Source organism: Notolepis coatsorum, assembly GCF_963971535.1.
Source record: "Notolepis coatsorum genome assembly, chromosome: 1".
Classification (NCBI taxonomy): Eukaryota; Metazoa; Chordata; class Actinopteri; order Aulopiformes; family Paralepididae; genus Notolepis; species Notolepis coatsorum.
The window spans coordinates 17,976,288-18,003,201 of NC_140165.1; the positions used below are offsets into that span (position 1 = coordinate 17,976,288).

Consider the following 26,914-nt stretch of genomic DNA (forward strand, 5'->3'; position numbering starts at 1 on the left):
TGTTCAGTTCTTATACATTCAAAGAAGCATATACTCACATAGTCACACAGTTTGTCATGATGGCACAGAGGAGGCCAAGAATCTAATTTCTTGCCTCCAGAATTACTGGCTGTTTAGCTATTTATAACAAAGCATGACCTCACTGGTTAACCATTTCCAGCCAATCAGCGTTGCATCCAAACATCACCTCTACCAATGAGGTGATCCCACAAACATTGTCTTCCTCCATTGTCTTCAAACAGTGGCTTCGTTCTGCATTTGTTGTAACTGTCACCCCAGATTGGACTGGTGATTACACAAAAGCAGTTCTCCTCTGCTGCTGGGGGCTTTTACGACGTGTAAACCGACCTAAAGTTCCTGTTTCTGTTGTTTCAGCCTGTTATCTGGCATTCCAGTCACCAGAATTACACCTTACACCATGAAGTTAAACATTTCAAGTCAATGTATACCACACCTTCCTGTGCCTTCCTCGTTTTTATCACTCCCATCTGTTCCATTAGCCTTTCCAGAAGCCTTTCCACGACTCTTCCCCTGTTCACCGCCACCCTCAACATCTTGATTCAACCCCCATGCTGTTTTCACATTTTTTGTTGTGCCCTTCCCAGCATATTTCCCAGTACTAGGCCCCTCTCCTGGGCAAGACTTTCTCAGATGCCCCTCTCTACCACAGCCAAACATTTCATATTATGCGTTGTTGCAAATATAACATAGTCAAACCCGTCTACGACCACTTTAAAATTCAAATCCAGCTCCTGCTTGTGTTTGTTCATTATTATGAACGTCTGTCGTCTCTGTGCAAAACCACATGTTGCAATTCAGGCGCTTTGCAATCTGACGACATCTTTTTAATTGGAGATACAATTTTTCCATATCTGGCAAGTTCTCTCAGGACAAGCTCATCACTTATCAACGGGGGAACGTTCGCCAACGTCACCTTCTTCGCTGGCATTGTGAGCGGTGTCACTGACACAAACGTGTCATTTATAACTAGACCATTGATAATAACAGTATTTGCTTTAACCACATCGTCTACAAAGATAATGACGCCGCCGTTCATCCTCACCGCAGACTTAATACTTGGAGCGCCTACCTCTTTTGCAACAGCAAGACTACATGCAGTCTTCAAGTGAGCAAGGAAACGTCGGCGAGACTTTAAAGCCATGTTTCCTCATCAGCTTGGCGAAAGCCATGTCACTGGCAGCGGACAGCTGACCAAGCGAACACTGACTCCGCACAACGCTACCAAACCCCCAAATGCACACAACCAGTTAAATAAAGTACAGTCTAATTCACAACTTGAAACACAATATATAAATAGAAAAGTTAGAAAACTCACTCGTACCGCAGTCTCACACCCACAACTCGCTCTGTCTCCAAACACACGCATGCTCACAGAGAGAGAGAGAGAGAGAGAGAGAGAGAGAGAGAGAGAGAGAGAGAGAGAGAGGGAGGAGGGGGGAGGGGGGGGAGAGAAATAGAGAGAAAGAGAGAGTGATAGAGAGAAAGAGAGAGGGAGGGGGAGAGAGAGAGAGAGAGAGAGAGAGAGAGAGAGAGAGAGAGAGAGAGAGAGAGAGAGAGAGAGAGAGAGAGAGAGAGAGGGAGAGAGAGAGAGAGAAACAAAGAGAGAGAGGGAGGGGGGAGAGAGAGAGGGAGGAGGGGGGAGAGAGAGAAAGAGAGAGAGATAGAGAGAAAGAGAGAGAGAGAGGGAGGGGGGAGAGAGAGAAAGAGAGAGAGAGAGAGAGAGAGAGAAAAGTTGACAGCCATGACTAGTAAACTAGTCAAATTCTGCATGATAGTCACTATCCAGCTAGCAAAAAACACACACACACACACACGTATTTCAACTCAAAAGCGTCCGGCGAGCGTCTCACCTGGGTGCGGTTGAAGGCGACACGGGCGAACACGGCCTGGGAGACGCTGGCCCTCTTCAGCTCGTCCTTCACCAGCTGGTAGATGTCGAAGGAGACCTCGGCGGCCGAGGGGTGGTGGTGGCCGGGCTCCGTGGCGCCGCCGGGGGCCTGGCAGGCCCGGGAGATGGGCGGGTGGTTCAGGAACTGCTGGCCGATGCCCCCCTGCGGGTGGTGGTGGTGGTGGTGGTGCTGGTGCGCTAGCAGGCGGCTAACAGCTAGCTGCTGGTTGATGAGGTGGGCCATGGCGAGCTGCTGGCGCACCAGCTGAGGGGAGAGCTGGGGGGACAGGAGGCCGCTGTGGCCCCCCAGCAGGGGCGGGAGGGAGGCGGGCGGGGTCGCGGACGGAGCCTGGGCGCGGAGGGGGGGGCTGGGGTGGTGCTGGCCGTGGGGGTGGGGGGGCGTCTGGGCGTCCCTGAGGCCGCCCTTGAGTTGAGAGATGGAGAGCTGTAATGCTCCCGTGGCCCCCAGGGGTCCCAGGTGGGCGGGGGAGGTGAGGAGGGAGTGGGGGCGCTGGCTGAGGATGCTTAGGTCCGTGAGGTCCCTTTCCACTGCACGTGCACACACACACACAGACACACACAGACACACGCACGCACACACGCACACACACACATACACACACACACACACACACACACACACACACACACACACACACACACACACACACACAGCCAAGACACACACAGACACACACAGACACACACACAGACACACACACAGACACACACAGACACACACACAGACACATATGGAGGTCAGAATGAGTTCAACAATCTAACAGTAATACTAATCACTGTACTTCACTATGATGAATTCAATTCAACACACCTTTGATGTCTGGTTTGTCTCGACCTGACCACATCTTCTCAAGGTATTCTCCTAAAACACAGAGCGCAAACAACACGTCTGAATAGAGCAGTACAATCTACCATCCATGCATCTGCCCCCCACTTCCCGTCTCATCTCCTCGTCTTCTCTCCTCTTGTCTAGTCTCCTCGTCTTATCTCCTTTTGTCTCCTATTCTCCCTTCTCTCTCCTCTCCTCAGCTCTCCTCTCTGATTTTCTCCTCTCCGATTTTCTCCTCTCCTCCCTTCTCCTCTCCTTTGCTCTCCTCCTCTCCTCTGTTCTCCCTTCCTCATCTCCTCCCCTCTCCTCCTCTGCACTCCTCTCCTCTCCTCTCCTCTCCTCTCCTCTCCTCTCCTCTCCTCTCCTCTCCTCTCCTCTCCTCTTCTCTTCTCTTCTCTCCTCTCTTCTCCTCTCCTCTACTCTCTTCTCCTCTCTTCTCCTCTCCCCATCTTCTCTCCTCTCCTATTTTCTCCTCTTCTCTCCTCTCCTCTCCTCTCCTCGCTTCTCCTCTCCCCTCCTCCTTTCATCTCAACTTTTCTCCTCTGCCCTCCTCTCCTCTACTATCTTCTCCTCTCTTCTCCTCTCCCCATCTTCTCACCTCTCCTATTTTCTCCTCTCCTCTGCACTCCTCTCCTCTCCTCTCCCCTCCTCCTCTCCTCTCAACTTTTCTCCTCTGCCCTCCTCTCCTCCTCTCCTCCCCTCCCCTCTTCTCTCCTCTCCTCTCTTCTCCTCTCCCCTCCTCCTCTCCTCTGCCCCCCTCTCGTCCTTTTTTTTTTTTTTTTTTATCCTTTATTTATCCAGAAATGTCCCCCTCTCCTCATCTCATCTGCACTCCTCTCCTCCTATCATCTCCTCTCATCTACTCTCTTCTCCTCTACTCTCTTCTCCTCTCCCCTCTTCCTATGCTCTCCTCCTTTCTCCTCTCCTCTGCCCTCCTCTCCTCCTCTCCCCTCCTCTCCTCCTCTCCTCTCCTCTCCTCTCCTCTCCTCTCCTCTCCTCTCCTCTCCTCTCCTCTCCTCTCCTCTCCTCTCCTCTCCTCTCCTCTCCTCCCCCACAAGCCTGTGTGTTTGAACAGCAGTGTATTCTTTGATCTTCCTCTCTCTTGCTGTTGTTTTGGGTTGTTTGGGGTGAGGTTTGGCAGTCGAGGGGGGACTTCCCTTGTCCAGTGTGGGGCACAAAAGAGAGAGACAGACAAAGAGAGAGAGGGAGAGAGAGAGAGAGAGAGAGAGAGAGAGAGAGAGAGAGAGAGAGAGAGAGAGAGAGATGGAGAGCATGTATGTGCGAACTGAGACGCATGTATGTGCGTTTGTACGACTGTGTGTGTGTATGCGCATGCGTACATGTGTGTCAGCCAACGTTAACATGTGTTAACCACCCTAACCCTAACCCTAACATTGGGCAGTAGTAGTAATCCCTCTGTAGCCAGCTCTAGTAACAGCTCCCAGTAGAAAGGACTGTGAATGAATGGTTCACATTAATGTCAGCCTTAATATAGACGGCAAAACTAAACAGCCGTAGCCTGATATAATGGAAAGCAGCCGCACCACCACCTCCCGAAATAAAAGATCCTCTTACAGTTATTCCTCCCACGAAAATCACACACATACGTCATGTAATACACACACATGCAGCGATGAATGTGTCACACACACAAAAAACAGACAAACACGGCTCCATACACAGCACGCACACACACAGCTGGGTCAGCATCACTTCCAGTTGTTTCACTTGATCTATCTCAAGCTCCACCCATCTTTTCTTGTTCCTCCAATCACAGCAGTTGTTAAGAAAAGAGGGTGGGGTTTGATATATGCCAATTGAAGGTGTCGCCTTTACCTCCCATTCTTGATATTACAATGTAGACACTGGAGAACCACTAGTGGACCATGTTTTTACTGACGACCAGTGACGACTCCATGATGCACAGTTCAGTTTGTGAACATGTTTGTCAGCATGCTTGAAGCCATGTCCCAGGGTAAATTACCACTTGAGACTGACGTGTGCAGTTATACAATGTGCCATTTGGGTTATTATTCCTTTCAATGATATGATGATCATTTTCATTTATCAGCCACAGTTAGAACAAGGTACTGTATGTAGTCGACCACTACGACAACCAAATACACGACTTCCTCGCTAAACGTGGCCGCATGAAGAGAGCAGGAAGACAGGCCCTCAGTGTGTTCTCTCTCACCTTTTATACGCTTGTATCTCTTGTACCAGCGGCCAAATTCCTGGCACTTAGAGGTGGAGACGTTGGCATAGTAGGAGCTGTTCACTATGGCTGAGATCATACTCTAAGAGGAGAGAGAGAGAGAGAGAGAGAGAGAGAGAGAGAGAGAGAGGGGGGGGGGGGGGAGAGAAAGAGAACGAGAGAGAGAGAGATAGAGAGATTTGAGATGCATTAAAGAAAGTCAAACAGATATTTGAGAAATATGCATGTAATAAAGCACAACACAGGGTTAAAGGGATAGTTCATATTGTTGGACCTTTAGCTCTATTTAGTTAGCCGCAAATGAATGTAAAGTCAATGGGGGCAAGCTCACGTTAGTACGAGCTAACTGAACGTGACAGAAGCCAACTCCAGAGCGCACGCTGAGTAGATTTCAGTTACGCTCAGTCAGCTTGTACAGACAGGAACTCGGTCCCACTGACTTTGACATTAGTTTGTGGCTAACTAGCCAGAGCTGCAGGTAACCGGGGGGAGGAACAGATTGTGAACTCCACCGATCAAGATCATCACTGGCAGGAAGTGAATAGGGTGAGAGTTGCAAAATATACGAACTATCCCTTTAAAATATAACCGAGGATTATGAGAAACGAACAGATTTGCAAAGTCTGTTCTACATGAGAGTCTGACTGAATCCCAAATGAGTCAGCCTAAAATACACACACACACACACACACACACACACACACACACACACACACACACACACACACACACACACACACGCACACGCACACGCACACGCACACACACACACACACACACACACACACACACGGACACACACGGACACACAAACACGCCACCCACATACTTCCCCTAATCACTAACATCATGACTCAGCATATAAATCAGATGACTAAATGATACACTCTACGGTAATAACTACAGGGTGTGTATGAATAGTGTGTATGATGAATGATAATTGAGGAGGAGTGTGTGTGTGTCACTGTGTGTGTGTGTGTGTGTTTGTGTGTATCTGTGTGCGTGCGAGTCATTTGGATTTTATTAGAACATTTTCCCACGTGACGATGTCCATAGCCATGTGCAAGTGCGCATCCCTGTGTGCCAACATATGTGTCTTTGCGTGTGTGTCTCTGTGTGCGTGCGTGCATGCGTGCGTGCGTGTGTGAGTGCGTGCGTGCGTGCGTGTGTGTGTGTGTGTGTGATTAACTTGTTATTTAGTCAATTAAACTGACGTTTCCCACACACGTTGCACTGAAAGATATTCATCATTTACATTTACATTTACATTTAGTCATTTAGCTGACGCTTTTATCCAAAGCGACTTACAAGTTCTGTACGACAAGCCATCAGGAAGGGCACAACTCTATCAGCTGAGCAACAATGTTCATCAAAGTGTTGAGTGCTACAGTGTAGGTTAGTTTATTAGGACAAGTGCATGACAGTACGGTTAGTTAGGGTTAGATTTTTTTTTTTTTTTTTTTTTCTTTTTTTTTTTTTATTCAGATAATGGTTGAAGAAGTGCGTCTTTAGTCGACGGCGAAAGATTGGCGAAAGATTCAGACAACACTGGCCTCAACTGAACTGAACTGAATTGAATTAAAGTACAGTAGAAGTTATTTTGAATTCTACAGTCTACAGGTTAAAATAATAGCTCTACATTCTGACAGCGTGAGAGTGTTTGGTCAGTAACATGGGTCTCCCAGTCCCTCTGAAAATAAACAGAAAACAGAAAATACATTTCCTGGTATCCCATTTCCACTTCATCCAACTCCACACTGCAAAAATGGACTGACAAAAGTAAGAAATAAAAACTAGTTTCAAGAAAATATGTGCTTGAAACAATAATCTGACGGTGCCTTAAGCAAATTTGGCTTGGCAAGATTTCTTGAAATGAGTAAAAATATCTATGGTTCTCTTCCTGATTGGATAAAGAAGGAACGGGACATACTGTACCAGAACATGTGATATCCTCTCATTGTGAATATGTACATAATATACAGTAGAGTGATATCCTCTCATTGTGAATGTGTACATAATATACAGTGAAGTGATATCCTCTCATTGTGAATGTGTACATAATATACAGTAGAGTGATATCCTCTCATTGTGAATGTAGTAGTAGTAGTAGTAGTAGTAGTAGTAGTAGTAGTAGTAGTAGTAGTAGTAGTAGTAGTAGTAGTAGTAGTAGTAGTAGTAGTAGTAGTAGTAGTTTATTGTCACGTATAAAGTACAGGTACATTACAGTGTGATGCTTGGTTCATACACATACAGCTCATTAGAGTAATATTCCACAATTATTACAGTTGGTAGTAATAATGGCACACATAAATTCACACCAACATGTGCATTTGTTGATACATGCACCACGACTAAGTCTTGAGACAGAAGTATGTATATCACCGCTGCCATGTTAACGGCGCGGATGTGTACATAATATACAGCAGGGCTGTCCCCGACTAAGGATTTGAATGGTCGACTATGATTGACCAAAATTTGCCGTTAGTCGACTATTGGTCGACAAAAAAATAAAAAGTATAATATTTTAAAAACATATATTTAAATTTATTTTTTTTTAATTTTGTATCATTCCATTTGGGCTGTGGGGGTGCTTAATGTCTGAAGGAGTCGATTGAAGGCTTCTTGTCCTCTGCAAAAGCATGCAAAGGGTCCACTGATGGATACATCTTGATATTTGTCTAGTCTAGTATGTTCATTAGATGGGTGAAATCCTCTTGCAGTGCCTCTGTGCCTGTTTTCGTAGGCAGTTAGCCTCTGGTATGCGTGCCATTAGCGTTAGCCACGCTTCTAGGCCTCTTTTCTTTTGGAAAGAATGATAAAAAAATTAAATAATAAATAATTATAAATATATATATATATTTTTTTGTATTCGACTAAGAGGTTGGCTAGTCGACTACGGCTCCTTTCGACCGATTAGTCGACTAATCGACTAATAGGGGTCAGCCCTAATATACAGTAGAATGATATCCTCTCATTGTGAATGTGTACATGACAGAGAGTGCAGCTGTTACCTGAGAGAGAGGGCAGAGGGCTGTTACCTGAGAGAGAGGGCAGAGAGCCGTTACCTGGGACAGGGGACACTCCTTGGCCAGCGAGCTCTGGTTCATCTCCCGCAGCAGCTCCTTGAGAGCGTTCCTCACCGTGGCGTGGATCCACTGCTCCGAGGGCAGGTCCTCCAGCCGGGCGAAGCTGCCCCCACACACACACACACAGGGTTAACATGGTGTTATTGCAATGCACTAATTTAATTATGATATAACGGAACGTAGATCAATCGCAGTCACTCTTATTGTCTGGGACCAAATACGGCCATGCCCTACTGTAAGGTTTGGTTCTTTCCCCACCACGGGCTTCTTGAAGTACTGTGATGATTGGTCCGCTGCTCACCCACTCGCTCTGTTCCTTTAAGTTTTCAGTTAATTAATTGCATTCTCTTCTTCACACGCTTCTTCCTGTAGACGCCGTTTGATTGGTGCTTCCCCAACCACACGCTTGTCAATCTCATCCCGCAGCTGTCACAGCTTGTCATTAAGCATTCCTTTTGATTATATATACCCTGATTCCCCATCAAGTGTTGTTGGATCGTTTTGATATATTATTCTGCATTTGCCGTTTCTTCCTTGCCTGCTGTTCCCTGTGTTTGCCTCCCAGGACACTCAAGAAGTATTCCGCTTGGACAACCCGTTCCCCGTAACGACGCGCTCGCCCTGTTTGATTCTGCTCTCTTTACGCACAGCGCCTGGGTGAGTTTTGCAAGACAGTCTTTTGACCCTATCGTTTTTCGTGTGTGTAAACACTGAAGAGATCCTGCTTTTTGTTCAGTCTGTCACTCACCCTGTGCCAGCTTTTTGGATTGTTCATGTGGGATGATATTTGCTTGAACTTTGCTCACTGTGTGTATTCACACCGAAGATAATATCACTTGGATTATTATTGGGACATCGCTCACTGTGTGTATTCACACCGAAGATATTATCACTTGGATTATTATTGGGACATCGCTCACTGTGTGTATTCGCACCGAAGATTCTATCACTTTGATTGTTGTTGGGACATTGCTCACAGTGTGTATTTACACCGAAGATTCAGTCACTTGGATTATCTGTTTGGGACAAGTCACTTCACCTGTCACCTGCTCTGTTCCCTACTGTACTCTGAGCTAACCCGCTCTCTCTCTCTCTCGGTCCCGTTACCACCTCGGAGAGCTGCCGAGAGGATTCTGCAGAGCGGCTCTGACGTCACTGTCTGATTCCTCAGACGAACCTTCCCGGGAGAAGCTGCAGAGCAGCAACATTCTTCTAATGCTTGTATCCCAGTCTTTGTCTGTTTTCAACCAAGTTCTTGCTGCTATTTTGTGAAATAAATCAAGCCCTAGTTTTTGGCAAACTCTGAAACAACTCTCTTTGTGTCGTTAGCGTTTGGGGTCGGTGTCAAACCATAACATTACGATCCAACCAATATGACGACCCCAGCCGACACAGAGAGAGTCGTCACCTTGGGCATCGAGGGGGTGGTAAGGCGTGCCCTACGCTTCCATCGCGCTCAAGGCAATGTACCGGTTCATCGTCTCTTTGTCCCCAACTCAGTCCGGTCCCGGGTCCTCCAGTGGGGCCATACCAGCCGGTTCGCCTGCCACCCGGGCGTTCATCGCACGTTCTCCTTCCTGGCTCGTCGATTCTGGTGGCCCACCATGAGGAACGACGTCAAGGAGTTCGTACTGGCCTGCGCGGTCTGCGCCCGCAAGAGAGTCAGCACAGCAGCGGCAGTCCAGTTAGAGTCAGCCAAGGAACACAGCCTACAGCTAGATACGGCTGCAGCTGCTGTACAGGAACTCCGAGAGCAGGTCCTGCTTATTCAAGGGTCCCTGGCCGCTCTGGCAGGACAACAGTCAAGTATACTCCTTCATCTTCACACGCTGAACGACACTGTTAACGCCTTGCTTGTACCCCCACTTCCTTCAGGAGCATTGGCAGGAGCATCCCCCGCAGCCCTAGCAGGCCCCGCGCTTCCCGATCCCGCACCTCGGGAGCCCCGTCTCTCCGAGCCACGGCTGTTCGACGGCAGCCCCGAGGAGTGTGCCACATTCATCATGCAATGTGAGTTGGTTTTCCGTCATCAACCCAGTCGATTCACTTCAGAAGGAGCCCGAGTGGCCTATATGACAAACTTGCTCTCAGGCCGGGCAGCCCAGTGGGTCACTTCCTCCTGGGCAATGGATGCAGATTTTTGTTTCTCCTATCCAGACTTCGTGGCTGAGCTCCGCAGGGTGTTCCACCATCCAGCCCGTGGTCTGGATCCTGGAGCCCGGTTGGGTACCTTCCGACAGGGGAGCGGCGGGGTAACAGACTACGTCCTGGAGTTTTGACTGGCGGCGGTGGAGAGTGGTTGGAACGACCAAGCACTTCGTCTTACCTTCGTGAGGGGGCTCAGTGACGCAGTCAGGGACCAGCTCGCGACCCGGGAGGAACCTGATTCCCTCGAGGACCTGTTCAGCCTCGCCATTCGCATCGACGGACGCCTCCAGGAGAGAAGACGTGAGAGAACCCGACGGGGACCCCCAGACGTACCCCCCGAGGACCACGACCTCGAGGAGGATTTCAGTACCCCAGACGTACCCCCCGAGGACCACGACCTCGAGGAGGTTTTCAGTACCCCAGACGTACCCCCCGAGTACCACGACCTCGAGGGGGTTTTCAGGGAGTCCAGGGCTCAGGTCTTTCCGCCTCGCCGGCCTTACGACTGTGCCATCGACCTCCGCTCAGGGGCTCCCTTTCCCGGCGGCCGCCTCTACAGTGCTGACCGCCCTGCCCCCTCCGTGACTGGTGGGTTTGTTCCCTCCCGAGCCGTGACCGAGGAGGAACCCATGCAGCTGGGACGCAACCGCCTTAGCCCGGCTGAACGGGAGTCCAGGCTCTTCTCCGGCCGTTGCCTCTACTGTGGCCGGGATGGACACCGTGTCTCCAATTGCCATGCCCGGCCAAGAGGACCAGGCTCGCCGGGACCCCGGGAGATCCTGGTGAGCCGTCTTTCCTGTTCCCCCACCCGTGCACCACCCAACCGTCTGGCGGACGTCACCCTAGCCTGGGCGGACCAGCGGGCGACGGTGGGTGCACTCATGGACTCTGGTGCTGATGGGAGTTTCATGGACGTTGGGTTTGCCACCCGGGCCAACATTCCACTTGAGGACCTCGAGAGGCCCTTGGAGGTCTTCGCAATGGATCATCGCCGCCTGGCTGACGTCACTCAACGCACCTGTCCAGTCCTTCTCACCGTTGCTGGTGACCACGTTGAGAGGTCACCAGCTCTCCTTTTGTCCCTGTGGTCCTGGGCAGGCCCTGGCTCGCGCTGCACGAGCCCCACATCGCCTGGTCCTCCGGTACCATCAAGGGGTGGAGCTCCTCCTGTCGTGCCCGGTGTCTTCAGGTGCCGTCCAGCCCCCTCACCGGGTCCCAGTCCCCGTCTCCGGCCTCCCTCGCCGGTCCTCTGTCCCCGTGCCCGGCCTCCGCTGTCGGGCCCCAGTCCCCGTCTCCGGCCTCCCTCGCCGGTTCTCTGTCCCTGTGCCCGGCCTCCGCTGTCGGGCCCCAGTCCCCGTGCCCGGCCTCCGCTGTCGGGCCCCAGTCCCCGTGCCCGGCCTCCGCTGTCGGGTCCCAGTCCCCGTCTCCGGCCTCCCTCGCCGGTCCTCTGTCCACGTCTCCGGTCCCCCTCTCCGGGCCTCTGTCTTTGTCCCCCTCTCCAGTGCCCCTGATCGCCGGCTTCCTTCGGTCCCGTCCGGGCAGGCCGGGGCCGAGTGGGTCGCCGGGTGGCTCCCGTGGAGGGGGGGGTACTGTAAGGTTTGGTTCTTTCCCCACCACGGGCTTCTTGAAGTACTGTGATGATTGGTCCGCTGCTCACCCACTCGCTCTGTTCCTTTAAGTTTTCAGTTAATTAATTGCATTCTCTTCTTCACACGCTTCTTCCTGTAGACGCCGTTTGATTGGTGCTTCCCCAACCACACGCTTGTCAATCTCATCCCGCAGCTGTCACAGCTTGTCATTAAGCATTCCTTTTGATTATATATACCCTGATTCCCCATCAAGTGTTGTTGGATCGTTTTGATATATTATTCTGCATTTGCCGTTTCTTCCTTGCCTGCTGTTCCCTGTGTTTGCCTCCCAGGACCCTCAAGAAGTATTCCGTTTGGACAACCCGTTCCCCGTAACGACGCGCTCGCCCTGTTTGATTCTGCTCTCTTTACGCACAGCGCCTGGGTGAGTTTTGCAAGACAGTCTTTTGACCCTATCGTTTTTCGTGTGTGTAAACACTGAAGAGATCCTGCTTTTTGTTCAGTCTGTCACTCACCAATACTAGGTCCGCTACTGTTCCTAATTTATGCAAATGACATGTCGTCAGCTTGTGACTGCAACTTGTTCCTGTTTGCGGACGACTCAGCCCTGCTGGTCTCTGACAAGAACAAATTACAGGTTGAAAAAACCCTCAGCTCAGAACTAAGCAAAATCTGCATATGGCTCGCTGATAACAAACTATCATTACACATGGGCAAAACAGAGTCCATTCTCTTCGGTTCAAATAACAAACTCAGCAAGACCGACGGCTTCTCAGTTACAGTGGGTGACAATATTGTCACAAGGAAAGAAGATATTACCTACCTGGGTTCCATCCTAGAGGCAAATCTTTCCTGTGACAAAATGGCATCCAATGTAATAAAAAAAGTCAACCAACGAACTCGTTTCTTGTACCGGATCTCCTCACTGGTAAACAAGAATACCCTGAAGACTCTAGCAGGAGCACTCATTCAAGGGTACTACGACTATGCTTGCACCTCATGGTACCAAAGCACCTCAAAGGCGCTAAAAACAAAATTACAAACATCTCAAAACAAACTGGTCAGACTACTGCTTGACCTTACTCCTAGAACCCACCTCACCCCTGCCCACTTTGACAACCTAGGATGGCTTAGAGTAGACGACAGAGTACAGCAACTTGCAATGGGCCTGGTCTACAAGATACACTACACGACCAAGGTACCCATGTACATGACTAAATACTTCCCAAAGGTCAGTGAATACCACGATCACAACACCAGAGGGAGCTCCACAAATCATGTTAAACCCAGATTCGGCTCAAACAAGGGACTAAACACGTTTCGCAATTATGCCACATCAATGTGGAACGCCCTACCCAAAGCTGTAAAGGAATGTGAATCACTACCCACTTTCAAAAACACTCTCAAAAAACACCTAAGGGAGACTGCAACTCGAAACTGGCCCCTGTAAATGTCCGAACACAACCCCCGCCAATGTACAGTAAATTACCAAGTATGGTCTTGTCAATAATCCAATGTACAGTGTTGTTTGTACAGTTGTACAGTGTCCCCCACCCACCCCTCCTACCCACCCCCCCCCCCCCCCCTCACCCAACCACCTCCAATGTACAGTCCCCACCCACCCCTCCTACCCAACCCCCCCCCCCCCCCCCACTCCTACCCAACCACCCCCCCCCCCCCCACTCCTACCCACCCCCCCCCCCCCCCCCCCAACCACCTCCAATGTACAGTCCCACCCCCACCTACCCAATCCAATGTACAGTTTCTACGCCTAATGTATATACTCTTTTCTTTCTGGACTCTTTTTGTATCACAAATACAGTACTGTAATTGCAAATCTGGTATGTCATAAATGTATAGATGTAGCAGTACTGTCTATCTGTATGTCATGTATGTCATATATGTTACGATGAATTGGAAATGGGGGACCCTGGTGTAAACAAGACGAAAGTCTTTCTCTGGTCTGCATCCCCTTAACAATTGTATGTATTGAGCTGTACTGCACTGTACCCATTCTGCAATCTGTTAATAAAGTTTTCATTCATTCATTCATTCACCCTGTGCCAGCTTTTTGGATTGTTCATGTGGGATGATATTTGCTTGAACTTTGCTCACTGTGTGTATTCACACCGAAGATAATATCACTTGGATTATTATTGGGACATCGCTCACTGTGTGTATTCACACCGAAGATATTATCACTTGGATTATTATTGGGACATCGCTCACTGTGTGTATTCGCACCGAAGATTCTATCACTTTGATTGTTGTTGGGACATTGCTCACAGTGTGTATTTACACCGAAGATTCAGTCACTTGGATTATCTGTTTGGGACAAGTCACTTCACCTGTCACCTGTCTGTTCCCAACTGTACTCTGAGCTAACCCGCTCTCTCTCTCTCTCGGTCCCGTTACCACCTCGGAGAGCTGCCGAGAGGATTCTGCAGAGCGGCTCTGACGTCACTGTCTGATTCCTCAGACGAACCTTCCCGGGAGAAGCTGCAGAGCAGCAACATTCTTCTAATGCTTGTATCCCAGTCTTTGTCTGTTTTCAACCAAGTTCTTGCTGCTATTTTGTGAAATAAATCAAGCCCTAGTTTTTGGCAAACTCTGAAACAACTCTCTTTGTGTCGTTAGCGTTTGGGGTCGGTGTCAAACCATAACACCATTCCCAGTAAAAAGTGGGAATCTCTAGACTGTGTTTTGGGCGACGGTGTTTACGGAAGTGCGAGGGTAGCCTCTCAAGGTGACGATACACAACACTTTCTGTTGTCAGTAGATGGCAGCATTGGTTTAAAATTAAAAGGTGAAAATGTTGAAAACTACAACAATACATTTCCCAAGACCTTTAGCACAGGTCACAGGTCACTGGGACGCGTCTATTCTTTGACGCGATCTGAACAGCGGTAAACTATTAATGCAACCTCAGTACAGTGACCGCGAATGGTAAACTAATTATCTTAACAAAAGTGCATCATTAGCATAATGTTACAAAATGGTACAATTTAAGATTTTAAATGTTATCCGCATATATAGGACAAATAAAACATTGTTAATTTGTAAGAAACCCCAATGAAAACGGCACAGGGTAAGTAATATTCGCTATTGTTATGAGAAATGTGATAGAATCCTATAAAAATGTGGACGCATTTGGTCACTGTGACGTTACCTGTATACGATTCCAATATATTACAGAGGTTCAATATAATTTTAAGGACCTTTAAAGGAACACGCCAACATTTGGGGGAATTAGCTTACCATCGTCTTCTCCAGAGAGAGACAAGAAGATAGATACCAGTTTCCTCTCTGACTGCATGTTAGCATAGCTTAGCACACTGAATGGAAGTGGACATGACCGGTTAGCCTTCGGGAGAGGTGTTAGTTGGACAATGCCTAGGCTAACCGGTCATGTCCACTTCCATTCATTGTGCTAAGCTAGGCTAACATGCAGCCAGATAGCTTTCTGCTGAACACACAGAGAGGAAACTGGTCTCTATCATCTTGTCTCTCTCTGGAGAAGACGTTAAGCTAGTTTCCCCAAAATGTTGGCGTGTTCCTTTAAGTATACCAAAATAAATGTCAACTCAAGGATTCAGTGTCCTCCGATGACATCACTGGAGGACATAATTCAAACTCATTAACTCTTAATAACTGTCGGACTAAATCGATGTGTGATGTATTTTTAAAAAGATTATTGGGAGGGCTGTGGGATGTGTGAGTTTATGCACAAAATAAAGCAGCACTGATGTTATGTGAATCTCTCCCAACATGTCGTTAATTTTTTATGTATTTTTAACATTTGCAATAACAATTTAACAACCTGCTACAGTAGATTAAATAAACCCACTTTGGGATTCAAATAGTTTGCATTTCAAGCTAACATTAAAAAAAGATTACGTCTATGGCAAAATCCCACTCGACTGAGACTGCTTCTGGGTCAACTAAAGCTACTGCGTTTCGACTGACACTCTTCATAGCAGAAGAAAGGGTTCAAACAGAGGAGAACCTCGAGGAAATATTGGCAGGTACGCAAATATGCAACCTCATCCATCCATCCTTCATCTCTATGCTTTCCAAAGTAATCACAAATACCTCGTCTCAGTTCACCGCACGTTGGACCTCTCTCTCTCGACACGTAGGCCCATATCTCGAGACCTACGACATCACTTCCTGTTTGCTCACTTGATAATGGTGCGTCTCCCCATTGCAGAGGTAACTACGTCAACAATGTCAAATTATCTGCTGTTGATCTTATCAGACATAACAAGTCCGCTCGACATAGGCTGTTTATTTGTTTATTTCATGGATCCCCATTAGTCTCTACACCCAAAATTCTTCCTGGGGTCCGAACACATAACTTACAACATTACAGTACATTACATTACAGTAATATAAAAGAAAAAAACATAAGAAACACTTTAGCCTAAGTACATTCTCAATATCTTTAAAATCTCACAAAAAAACACACAAAGGCTGTAACGGCATCGCTATGGTGACAATCAGACAGACAGACAGAAACACACACACACACACACGCACACACACACACACACACACACACACACACACACACACACACACACATACACACACACACACCTGTGCAGTAAGATGCGGAGGGTGACCATATGGTAGACGTCCAGTAGCATGTCGGCGACGGTGGCCTCAGGGGCGTCTGTCAGGTAGTGGATAGGCATGGGCTTCCAACGCCCCACCTTGATGATGCCTGGACACACACACACACACACACACACGCACACGCACACACACACGCACACGCACACACACACACACACGCATGTGCGCGCACACGCACACGCACACACACAAAGGATTGTTAACATTAAGTGGTAATTTATCTGAGTTATCTGCCAGGAAGAGATAACTTCTGTGTGTGTGTGTGTGTGTGTGTGTGTGTGTGTGTGTGTGTGTGTGTGTGTGTGTGTGTGTGTGTGTGTGTGTGTGTGTGTGTGTGTGTGTGTGTGTGTGTGTGTGTGTGTGTGTGTGTGTGTGTGTGTGTGTGTGTGTGTGTGTGTGTGTGTGTGTGTGTGTGTGTGTGTGTGTGTGTGTGTGTGTGTGTGTGTGTGTGTGTGTTTTTGTGTACATGCATCACTCTCCACACAAGTGCACTCGCACACAAACTTCTTGAAGCCCATCTATGTAGCATGTGTGTCTGTGTGTGTTTTAGTGTGTCGTCCTTGTCTGTGCAGTGTCTGTGTGGTGTGTTTGTCCACGACTGTCTCTGTAAGTGCGTGTCCGTCAGACGGTGTGTGTGTGTACAGTACATCACTCTCCACCTCTCGGCGCACGTCAGACTGTGTAGTATATCTGTCACTGTGGACTACTGTCTTCATCACTGCTCGTAAAAACAACAACGTTACAACAATGACCTGGTGATAAAGCCTTATCAGCGTGGGGAGGATCCCCCTGATTCACCTCCTTATTAGAGGAATTCAAGATTCAAGATTCAAGATTCAAGAGGTTTATTTGTCACATACATATCAGGGCATACAATGAAATGCGGGTGGCCATGCCCGCTTTGATTGTGCAATAATACAATAGTAAATAAAATAAGTAGAAGATAATAAAATAGACATAAAATAGACATGATAAAATAGATTATGTTAAAGTCTGAAATAAATGCAATACAATGTTAGCTACGAATTAAGGCACTGGGTCCTATGTACACTACTATACAATATACAGTTTTACTCTATATACTTATGCTATACTTGCTATTTCTAAACTATACTATACAAGAACCACAACAGTTCTTTCCTTAAAGTGACCTTTTTTTCCTCCTCGTTCTTTTAAAGTGTCATTTTCATTGTGTTCAAAGGAACACACCAACATTGCGGGAAATGTTCTCGCCGTCTTCTCCAGAGTCAGACAAGAATGTGTGTGGAAGCGGATACGGACCAGCTAGCCTATAGCTGTTGGCCAAAAACACCTCTCCTGTCGTTTGAAGCTAGGCTAGTGGTCCGTATCCACTTCCATGCATTTGTGCTGAGCTAGGCTAGCTTGTAGCCGGTTAGCTTTTTACTGAACGGACACTGTCTACTGTCTGACTCTAGAGAAGATGGCAATGTTGGCATGTTCCTTTAAGCACCAATCCTCAGTGATGTAAGAGTGTGTTTTTCACCAGTCACCAGTGAATTATTGTCCACGATTAACAGTGATTAGTGATGAAATAATTAACCCAAATAGATATAGAATAGAATAGATCCAGGGAAGTCCTTGTTGCAGAGGGCTGTATGGAGGCTGCAGTTCACAGGTTTAAAACTCTCGTCAGCCTTAGCCCATCTCTACCGATTGTGTCTTAGAGCAAGACATTGGACTATACCACAATGGCTGACTGTATGTGTGTCTCAGAGGGATACAAAAATAATAATAATAATAATAAATACATTTTATGAATACATTTATGTGCTGTGTAGTGTTTGAGAGCTTCGAAATATTGTGAAATATATGAGGAAAGACTCGTTTGATCTTTGCTTGGCTTCATGATTCATTTGATTAGAACTGGGAAGGGAATACAGCCGGAATTTAAATGTAGCTTTGTTTAGTTCTTCACAAGAACATATTTTTAATGACACATTTTTTTATTTTTATTTTTTTCATTTTGTTTGTTTTACGTGATTTAGAGAGGATTCTTGTAACTTTGCCTAAAATGATCTTCGGGGGGGAAAACAGCTAAATATTAAGAAGAAAAAACAAGTCTGAAGTCATAGTTGGTAGGCTATAGCTGCCGATATAGCGAAGCGATGGAGACGGCCGGTCACACAGTAAGCGAGGACTCGGACGGACGTGTGTATACGTGCGATCTCTCTTGACGGGCGTAAAAAAGGAACCTCGAGCGAATCGCTAGAACAGATGGACAAAAACACAGTGGATGTGTTGAGGTTAAACCCACAGCTGAGGGAGAGCGAAAGAGAAGCGCTACATTCTGTCACGTCCCGCTTGAATTAGGCGTGGAGGAGCCTGATGTGTTCACTGTGTCCTTCTGGCTACACGCTATTAATGGCTGCCTCTGACACTAGAAGCTCCAGAACCCCCCCCCCCCCCCCCCCTCTCTTTATCCTCTCAGAGCATCATCCTGGGCTGTGTACACAAATGCATTCCCCTGGCCCCCTCCCTAAGACCATGGCTGGAACTGCAAATCTAAACAGGCCTAATCACATTAGGATCTGCTAAATCAAACACAGACTCCGACAGGCCTCGGCCTGCCAGCCTGAAATGTGCATGTGTGCATGTGTGCGTGCGCGCATGTACACTCGTGTGGGCGTGTGTGTGTGTGCGCGCGAGTGCATGATGTGTGTGTGTGTGTGCGTGTGTGTGTGTGTGTGCATGCGCGAGTGTGTGCCTCCGTCGCATGAGAATGGTGGTGATAGGGGCGAGAGAACAAAGGCTGTTCTCTTTTGCGTCTCGGCGGTTGATTGATCGAAAGGGAAAAGCGAAAATCAGCAACAACGGCATTAAAAGGCAGAAACGGACCACAAACGAGCGTGTGGCGTTTTGATGTTGGTACACTGTATAGTAATACTCTTAGGTCATCTTTGCCCAGCGCGGAATACATATCCGTCATCATAATTGGCAGCCGTCATGTGTCTAGCAGATGTCTAGATGGCTGGGGATTTAACAGCCGTTGTCTCCGTGTGTGTCTTCAATGTCTTACGTCTCGGCTGGACCAGTGCACAGAAGGGCAGTAGTTTAATATTACATTTTTTTTTAAAACCCCAATCAGTGATCCATATTTAAACAAATGGGTAGCCTCCCCACCACCGAAAGAAACAAGAAACGGTAACAGAGACGTGTTTTTATTCTTGATTCACAGACTAACATGAGTCAACAGTTCAATTTGAGTTGTGTTTTTATTGTATTCATTGTATTCTTTTGACTGTAAAAGAAAAAAAGGTTTGTTTACGCTCGGAATGTTTGTAAACACTGGAGTAATACAGACATATTCTCTGATTCACGACGAGAACGTTTCAAATAACTTGTTTTCCACACACACATCAAACTCTGCTAGTATGTACTGTAGGGCAATTTGCCCCACGTTGATGTGGCCAAAAATATCCAACAAAGGCTCTTCATTGAGACAGTAGGAGGGCTGAGAGAGAGGGAGATGGGAGACACATGAGAGAAGGTTATTTATTGAGACAGTATGAAAGCTAAGAGGGAGACAGAGTAGAGACCACACAGGAGAGAGGGTTCTTTATTGAGACAGTAAGAAGGCTGAGAGGGAGACAGAGTAGGGAAGAGACAGGAGAGAAGGTTCTTTATTGAGACAGTAAGAAGGCTGAGAGGGAGACAGAGTAGGGAAGAGACAGGAGAGAAGGTTCTTTATTGAGACAATAAGAAAGCTGAGAGGGAGACAGAGTAGGAGAGACACAGGAGAGAAGGTTCTTTATTGAGACAGTAGGAAGGCTGAGAGGGAGACAGAGTAGGGAAGACACAGGAGAGAAGGTTCTTTATTGAGATAGTAGGAAAGCTGAGAGGGAGACAGAGTAGGGAAGAGACAGGAGAGAAGGTTCTTTATTGAGATAGTAAGAAGGCTGTAGAGTAGAGGAGACACAGAGGGTCCTGGCAGGTTCTGGCAGCATTAGGCCAGCAGGGGCACTTTAGGGTATTAGGGGCAGGAATCTCTGGGTAATAAAATTGCATCTTGATCATTGGGAAATGTGAAAGGAATGCATGCTAGATTTAAAGGGGCACTTCACCAAAAAACAATGCTGATTTATTTTGTACATAATGCTCACACATTATCCAGTTTCTTCCCCTCAGCCGCGAGGCTGATCAATGCCTCTTGGTATCTAGGAACATCTATGGACCTCAATGAATGTATTCTCAGTGTCAGAAATATTGTGTCTATTACTAGTGTTACAAAGGATCAGATTAAACCGAATATATATATTTATTTGTTGATATATATTGAATAGTATTTGTATGTCGTTTGATATCCCTTGTATATTCCTTGTACATATACACGGAATATCCCTTTAGCCTACTATAGCCCATAATAGTTCATTCTCCTATTGGACAAAGGACCAGGCGCCAGGGGACCAGCCCCCGGAGTCAAGTTCAAAGTTACCGACAAGACATGTCTGTACTAGCCCCGGCCCTGCCCAGGGATACGGCGACAGAAATGAGAGTGGCACTATTTGTTCACCGTGCATATAAATATGGCGTAAGTGAATACAGAGGCACTTAGTCAGAAACTTAGTAACCAACGTGAAGCCTCACCCACGATACGACGTGCGGTGAAGTATGGCCTGTTTGGCCCCAGAATAGCATTGAGACCGCGTGCGAATTAATAACTGAATTGTCAGAGTTTGGCACTGTACCGTCGAGTGCGACGTATTTCTATTAAGTTAATAATAGTCTATTGTGTATGGTGCATCGTGCGGTTAGAGTTCTAAAGTGACCAGCATCTCCAACGCTTACTCGTGTTAGCTAGATTCTTATCCAGGCTGGGCCGACCACATGGCGCTTTCATCCGAGGAGATCTAGGCGAGGACCGAATGGACATGTACACTGGATTACCTACCCGACGTCTGCATAGCCCTGTGCGGCTGGAATATATATTTGCTTTGGTACTGTGATTTGTGGAGCGGATAATCGCCGACGCCTGTGAGTGTTGGATTTACCCCCGAGAGGAGTCAAGGTCGAGTCGGCGCTCAGAGAGCCTGAGGCCGCCAAGCTTTCTTCACTGTGGAGCTACAGCCTACAAGAGAACCAAGCTGTATTCGTCTGCGGATCAAGAGTCTATCGCACTGTCTTCTGTACTCGAAGTCTCCCTAGATATCGTTGACCAGACGTTTTACTACCGACAGCTCTCCTACCCCCCCTGCCGGCTTACAACCGGGAGGACCCCCTTCCAGTATATCCCGCTATATCATTAAGTGTACCATAGATATAATTCCCTAAGAGCCAGGTTGTATACTTGCCTCCTGCGTAACCAGAGAATGGACATTCAGTGTTGATTTGCCCACGAATACTCATTTGCCTTACAAGTGCAATCAAATGTAATATAAGTATCATATGTACCTTTTGCTCCATTAAATACTTGATTAATACCTTTGACTGGAACCGATTTCATTGTGGGAAGTGTTCATCATATTCATATATTGTGTACTGTATGGCCAGTAGTTAAAGTACATAAAGCGGTAGTGGTTTAATGATACCATACTTATCAATACAGTCAGGGAATTGTACCCCTCAGTTACAACTAGGCTTGCTTAAATTGTGATGAAACAAAGGAAAATATGAATTATGATTTTTCTTTTCATCTTTGACAGTGAATAAAACCATGGTAATAATGACCAAACTTAAAAAACTGCCACTGAGCTCATTCAGTACCCTCTTGAGATCATGTGTACAAAATATCTAAGGAAATTAATAAAGGGAAGATGACCAAACTGAAGGTTCTGTATATACAGTACTGAATTCTCCCATCCGGACCAATGCAATTTGAAATTTTATTATAGAATATAGAATATATGCTTATACATTACCTTATTATAGCCAATTCGCACATTTATATATATATATATACATATAGTATCTTTCAAATGGCCGAGTTCAATTTGGATATAGTATCACCAGGCGTGCATAATAACAGATACTGATATTTACTGTAATCGACTGTACTATTTTATTTCCCCCACAGTGTAACCATTTTGAAACTAATTTCAGATCTAATTCTTCCTACATGGTAACAATAGTGTGGAGAAACTGACTGCGTTTCAAAAACGTTACCTTTTGTAGCTTATTATCGCGAATCATAACAATTATTGATATGATTCATTCAGAACGCTGAACTTTGAACCACCATAGTATGTGACAGGAAGTGTAGATCGGATAAATTTCAACGCTGGACGATAGCTAGCGATCTCCTCTACAAAATGGCCACAAAAGAACTACAATTCCCATGGTTCAACATTTCCATTTCCGGTTCCGGGTCAGAATAGACGATCGCAAATAGAAAACTTAAAATGATATAAGTACACTTTTAACCTATTGCTAAACTATTGCCAACCTAACGTTTTACATTCTACATGCATTTGTGACATAGTAGTGATGTTAATACTTGAAAATGGTTGATTTTAAAATCACAAAATATTTTCCACATTCATAAAAATCAAAAAGGGTCGGTACCGACCCCGTCGAGTGGAACAGGAATCTGAATCTGAATCTGACACACATCCAAAAACTCTAAACCGTTTTGCACACATTAATTTAGTTTGACAGTAAATTAATCGTTTGAATATGGCCACCAGTGATGTCATCGGGGACATTGAATCTGTGTGTTGTGTTAATTACCGCTCAGTGATAAGGTGGCAGTCCTTATAAGACAAGACAACACTATTTTTTCATCAACATAATTTTATGGTGCTGTAATTAACACAAGGATTCAATGTCCCCGATGACATCACTGGTGGCCATATTACAAACTCAATTACTCTCAATAACTGTCAAACTAAATACATGTGTGCAAAACTGAGCAAAATAAATCAACATTGTTTTTTGGTGAAGTGCCCTTTTAACCCAGCCCTATAAGCAAGACTCTTTCACACATAAAAGATGGAAGAAGAAGAACCAATTAGAATCTAATATTTCTTTGGCACAGCTGACAGATGGGTGGTGGATTTTGGTGGATTTCACGATTCTTTCTCCGAAAATCTGCCTAAAAGTACATCCCCAAGTAAATGGAAGATTGTTCCACTTCTACAAGGCCATTTGCATGTTCTTGGTATCTAGGAACATCTACTGTATGGACCTCAGGGAATGTATTGTGTCTGTTACTATGCTTGAGTAAATTGCATCTTTGACGGTGAATAACACCATGCTAACATTGATCAAAGAATTGCCACTTCTCGAGATCAAGTGTACAAAAAATCTAAGCAAATTAATAAAGGGCAGATGATTTACAGGTTTTTTTGTAGATACAGTACTGAATTTTTCCATCCGGACACATGCAGTTTTAAATATGAATATAGAATATAGAATATCGGGTCTATAAATGGCCTTATTATGGCCAAGTTATACATCTATGGATCAGGCCAAATCTCATATTTCCAATGGCAGAGTTCAATCTGGATTTAGTACCACCAGGTGCCCGTTTCAGGGCAGCAAAGACTGTGAATGAAATCTACTGTAAGTAAAGTAACTTTTTTATAATGCAAAATGCTCTGTAATTTTTCATCAGATTGAGACGCGTTTTTTTTCTAGACGTTCACAGAAAGGTAAAGAAACAAACTATGTTTTATTTTATGGCAATAACATTCAGGTTTGAGACATAATTACGAAAACAATGCAGAAAAATTATTTCATGCCAGACGGCTCAAAGTTTGAAAGGGGTTGGCGTGAGCTGGGTAGTGTAGTTTTATGAAATTCTAAAGCCCATCGAAAGCCCTGGGTCTTCTCTTTAATAGGCGTGTCAATTTCCATCGGTTTCCGAAGCAATGCACAGAGAATTCTTTAAACTCATATTTAAGCACATTTGTCGTAATTCTCGTCAAATAGCCTTTTTTCCACGTGTGTTTGTGGATAGCGTTGGCTATATTTTATGTATATGCCAGGAAAGTTGCTCACATCTTTGATGTTAAAAGAATGTTTTGAATACACAGCCCGTACAGTAAAAAATTTGAATGAATCATAAGTAACATGATAAATGGATGGATGAGGCCTCCAAGAGGTAGTTTGTGCATTTATTCAGGATTTTAACCATTATTTTCTTTAGGGTTAGGGTTAGGGTGTCACATACATACACACAAGCCATGTAGTGAAATGAAGGTGGCCATGCCCGCCTCGATTGTGCAAAAATACAAATAATTAAATAGAATAGACATGTTTGTCACTACCGCTCTGAGCCCATTTGTTTCACAAGCCGACCTGGGGGTGCAGTGACCCGGGAACACTTGTCTTAATGACCAGACTAACAAACAGTCTGAAGTTGACTTCAGATCAGTAGAGGCGTTGTGAATATAATGGACCCTGATGACATGGGGCTGACATTCACGCTGGATCAAATTGGTGCTAAAACCCCCGGTTTGCTAAACCAAAACCACCACGGTTTAGCACCTATAGCCGATGCCAGATTATGAAATTTTATTACATTTAGTTGGGTTCCCGATGCCTCAACAATGCACCTCTGTCCGTGAAGAAGTCCCAGAACTCCAAACATAGACTCCAAACAGGCAATAGCTTCTCTTAAATCAGCTGTACCGTGCAACTTAATTAAAGCAAATGTCCTGCGTCCCCAGCCTGACAGTTTAAAAATACCAGTTGCCAAAGTTATGCAGGACACAATTCGCCGGTCGGAGAAAAAATAGCAGGGACTCTGTATAATTTTGGTCGTGACCACACTGAGGGGAAGAATGCACCCTTCCCGCCAGGAATTATTCATTTTAAGAGAAAAGTTGTATTTTTGAAGGACAACACGTAGGCCATTTGGGGGGAGAGCGAGAGACAGGAGGGGGGGTGGGGTGGGGGGGTCTTAGGGCGTTGGTCGGCGTGGTTAGAGAGCCCTATGTTTACGGGGCAGGCCTGGAATGTGAACTGCCTTCCTTATGTGTGTGTGTGTGTGTGTGTGTGTGTGTGTGTGTGTGTGCGTGCGTGTGTGTGTGTGTGTGTGTGTGTGTGTGTGTGTGTGTGTGTGTGTGTGTGTGTGTGTGTGTGTGTGTGTGTGTGTGTGTGTGTGTGTGTGTGTGTGTGTGTGTGTGTGTGTGTGTGTGTTGTGGCTGTTCTTTCAGGGTTAACTGGGTACTACTGTCTGAATCGTCTGTTTGCTCTTGGCCTGTCTCTCTCTCTCTCTCTCTCTCTCTCTCTCTCTCTCTCTCTCTCTCTCTCTCTCTCTCTCTCTCTCTCTATCTCTCTCTCTCTCTCTCTCTCTCTTGTTCTACTGCTGTTAGACCTGCCAGTGACCAGAGCCTTCATTGTCGTCCATTGTAGTAAGATTCAGGCTGATCACCCAGTACAAACCCGAAGGTCAGTTATTCATTATAATCCCCTTCCCTCAATTACTTCAAGAATTTGCTTTAGAATTGCTTCACTTGTGCTTAAATTAGAGCAATTAATGCCAGAGGATTCTAAATACAAACGGTACACACAGCTGCAGCTGATCTCAAACCCCTGCCCCTCTCTTCTCCATCCTCCAATCACTGCTGCTCATCACCACTTGTGATTGGAGGATCAAGAAAAGAGGGCGGAGTTTGAGATCAGGTCAATCGTCCAAGGCCGTCTCAGCAGCATGGCTAAATCGAGCAGAAACATTATGAATGTTAATACTATCTTGTCTAGCACAGTCTCTGGAGCGTAACAGTAAGAAGCATTTTGTATAAAAGTATTCTGTACTTCTGTATGACAACTATTAAAGAAACTTGAAACTTGAATTAGCTGAGGCTGCATTTACCCTGCTATGACACACGTTGTTTGTGAACAGGGTCCATTGCAGTTACAAGAGCTGATGTTCACACAGAAACACACACACACACACACACACACGCCATTTAGCTTGCCTTTATCCAAAGCAACTTACAAGTTCTTTACATCAAGTCAGCAGGAAGGGTACAACTCAAACAGTGTTGAACTTGAGTGCTACAGACTTGAGTGCATAGTAGTAGAGACCTAATTAGCATAGTAGGCAGTGTTGCGATGCTCATATCAACACTGGTTGCACGCACGCTAATGACGCCACGTGCACGCGCGCGCATGCGCATAAATGTTCCCTCGCATAAGGACAGACTAAAAACTGTGCCTATTGCCTCTACGAATGGAATGTAACACCTGATAACCGGCGCTATTGATATGCAAAGTAGCCAGGTGGGTACTGCAAGTTGGCACATCAGTCGAGTGCAGCGCATTCCTGTGTGCACGCTTGTGCACATCCGTGCGTGTGCTTGCACGCGCTTCTGCTCACAAAACTTTGGTTGCACGGAGTGCAACCTCGTCCCATGAGCAACGCATCACTGATAGTAGGTAATAATAGGCAAGGTACATTACTTAGTGGCAAAGTGCATAATAGTAGAAGACATTGATATTGATTGAAGAAGTGTGTTTTTAGTCGACGACATGATGTGAATTCTTAAAACGGGTGGCATTCCCCTTTAACCTAAA

General features: G+C 46.2%; 1 protein-coding gene across 1 annotated transcript in view; it reads right to left on the reverse strand.

Annotated features, from left to right (window-relative positions):
* The window catches only part of LOC311225252 (DNA-binding protein SATB2-like), a gene marked incomplete at its 3' end in the record, with an annotated part of 39,926 nt that overhangs the window by 10,256 nt on the left and 2,756 nt on the right, over positions 1 to 26,914 (reverse strand). The window contains exons 3-7 of the mRNA XM_084310468.1: positions 16,397 to 16,523; positions 8,040 to 8,163; positions 4,954 to 5,056; positions 2,742 to 2,792; positions 1,872 to 2,458 (exon numbers count right to left, since the gene is read on the reverse strand). Of these exons, the coding sequence (XP_084166594.1) occupies positions 1,872 to 2,458; positions 2,742 to 2,792; positions 4,954 to 5,056; positions 8,040 to 8,163; positions 16,397 to 16,523 (992 nt within the window). The remainder of the gene's footprint in view (positions 1 to 1,871; positions 2,459 to 2,741; positions 2,793 to 4,953; positions 5,057 to 8,039; positions 8,164 to 16,396; positions 16,524 to 26,914) is intronic.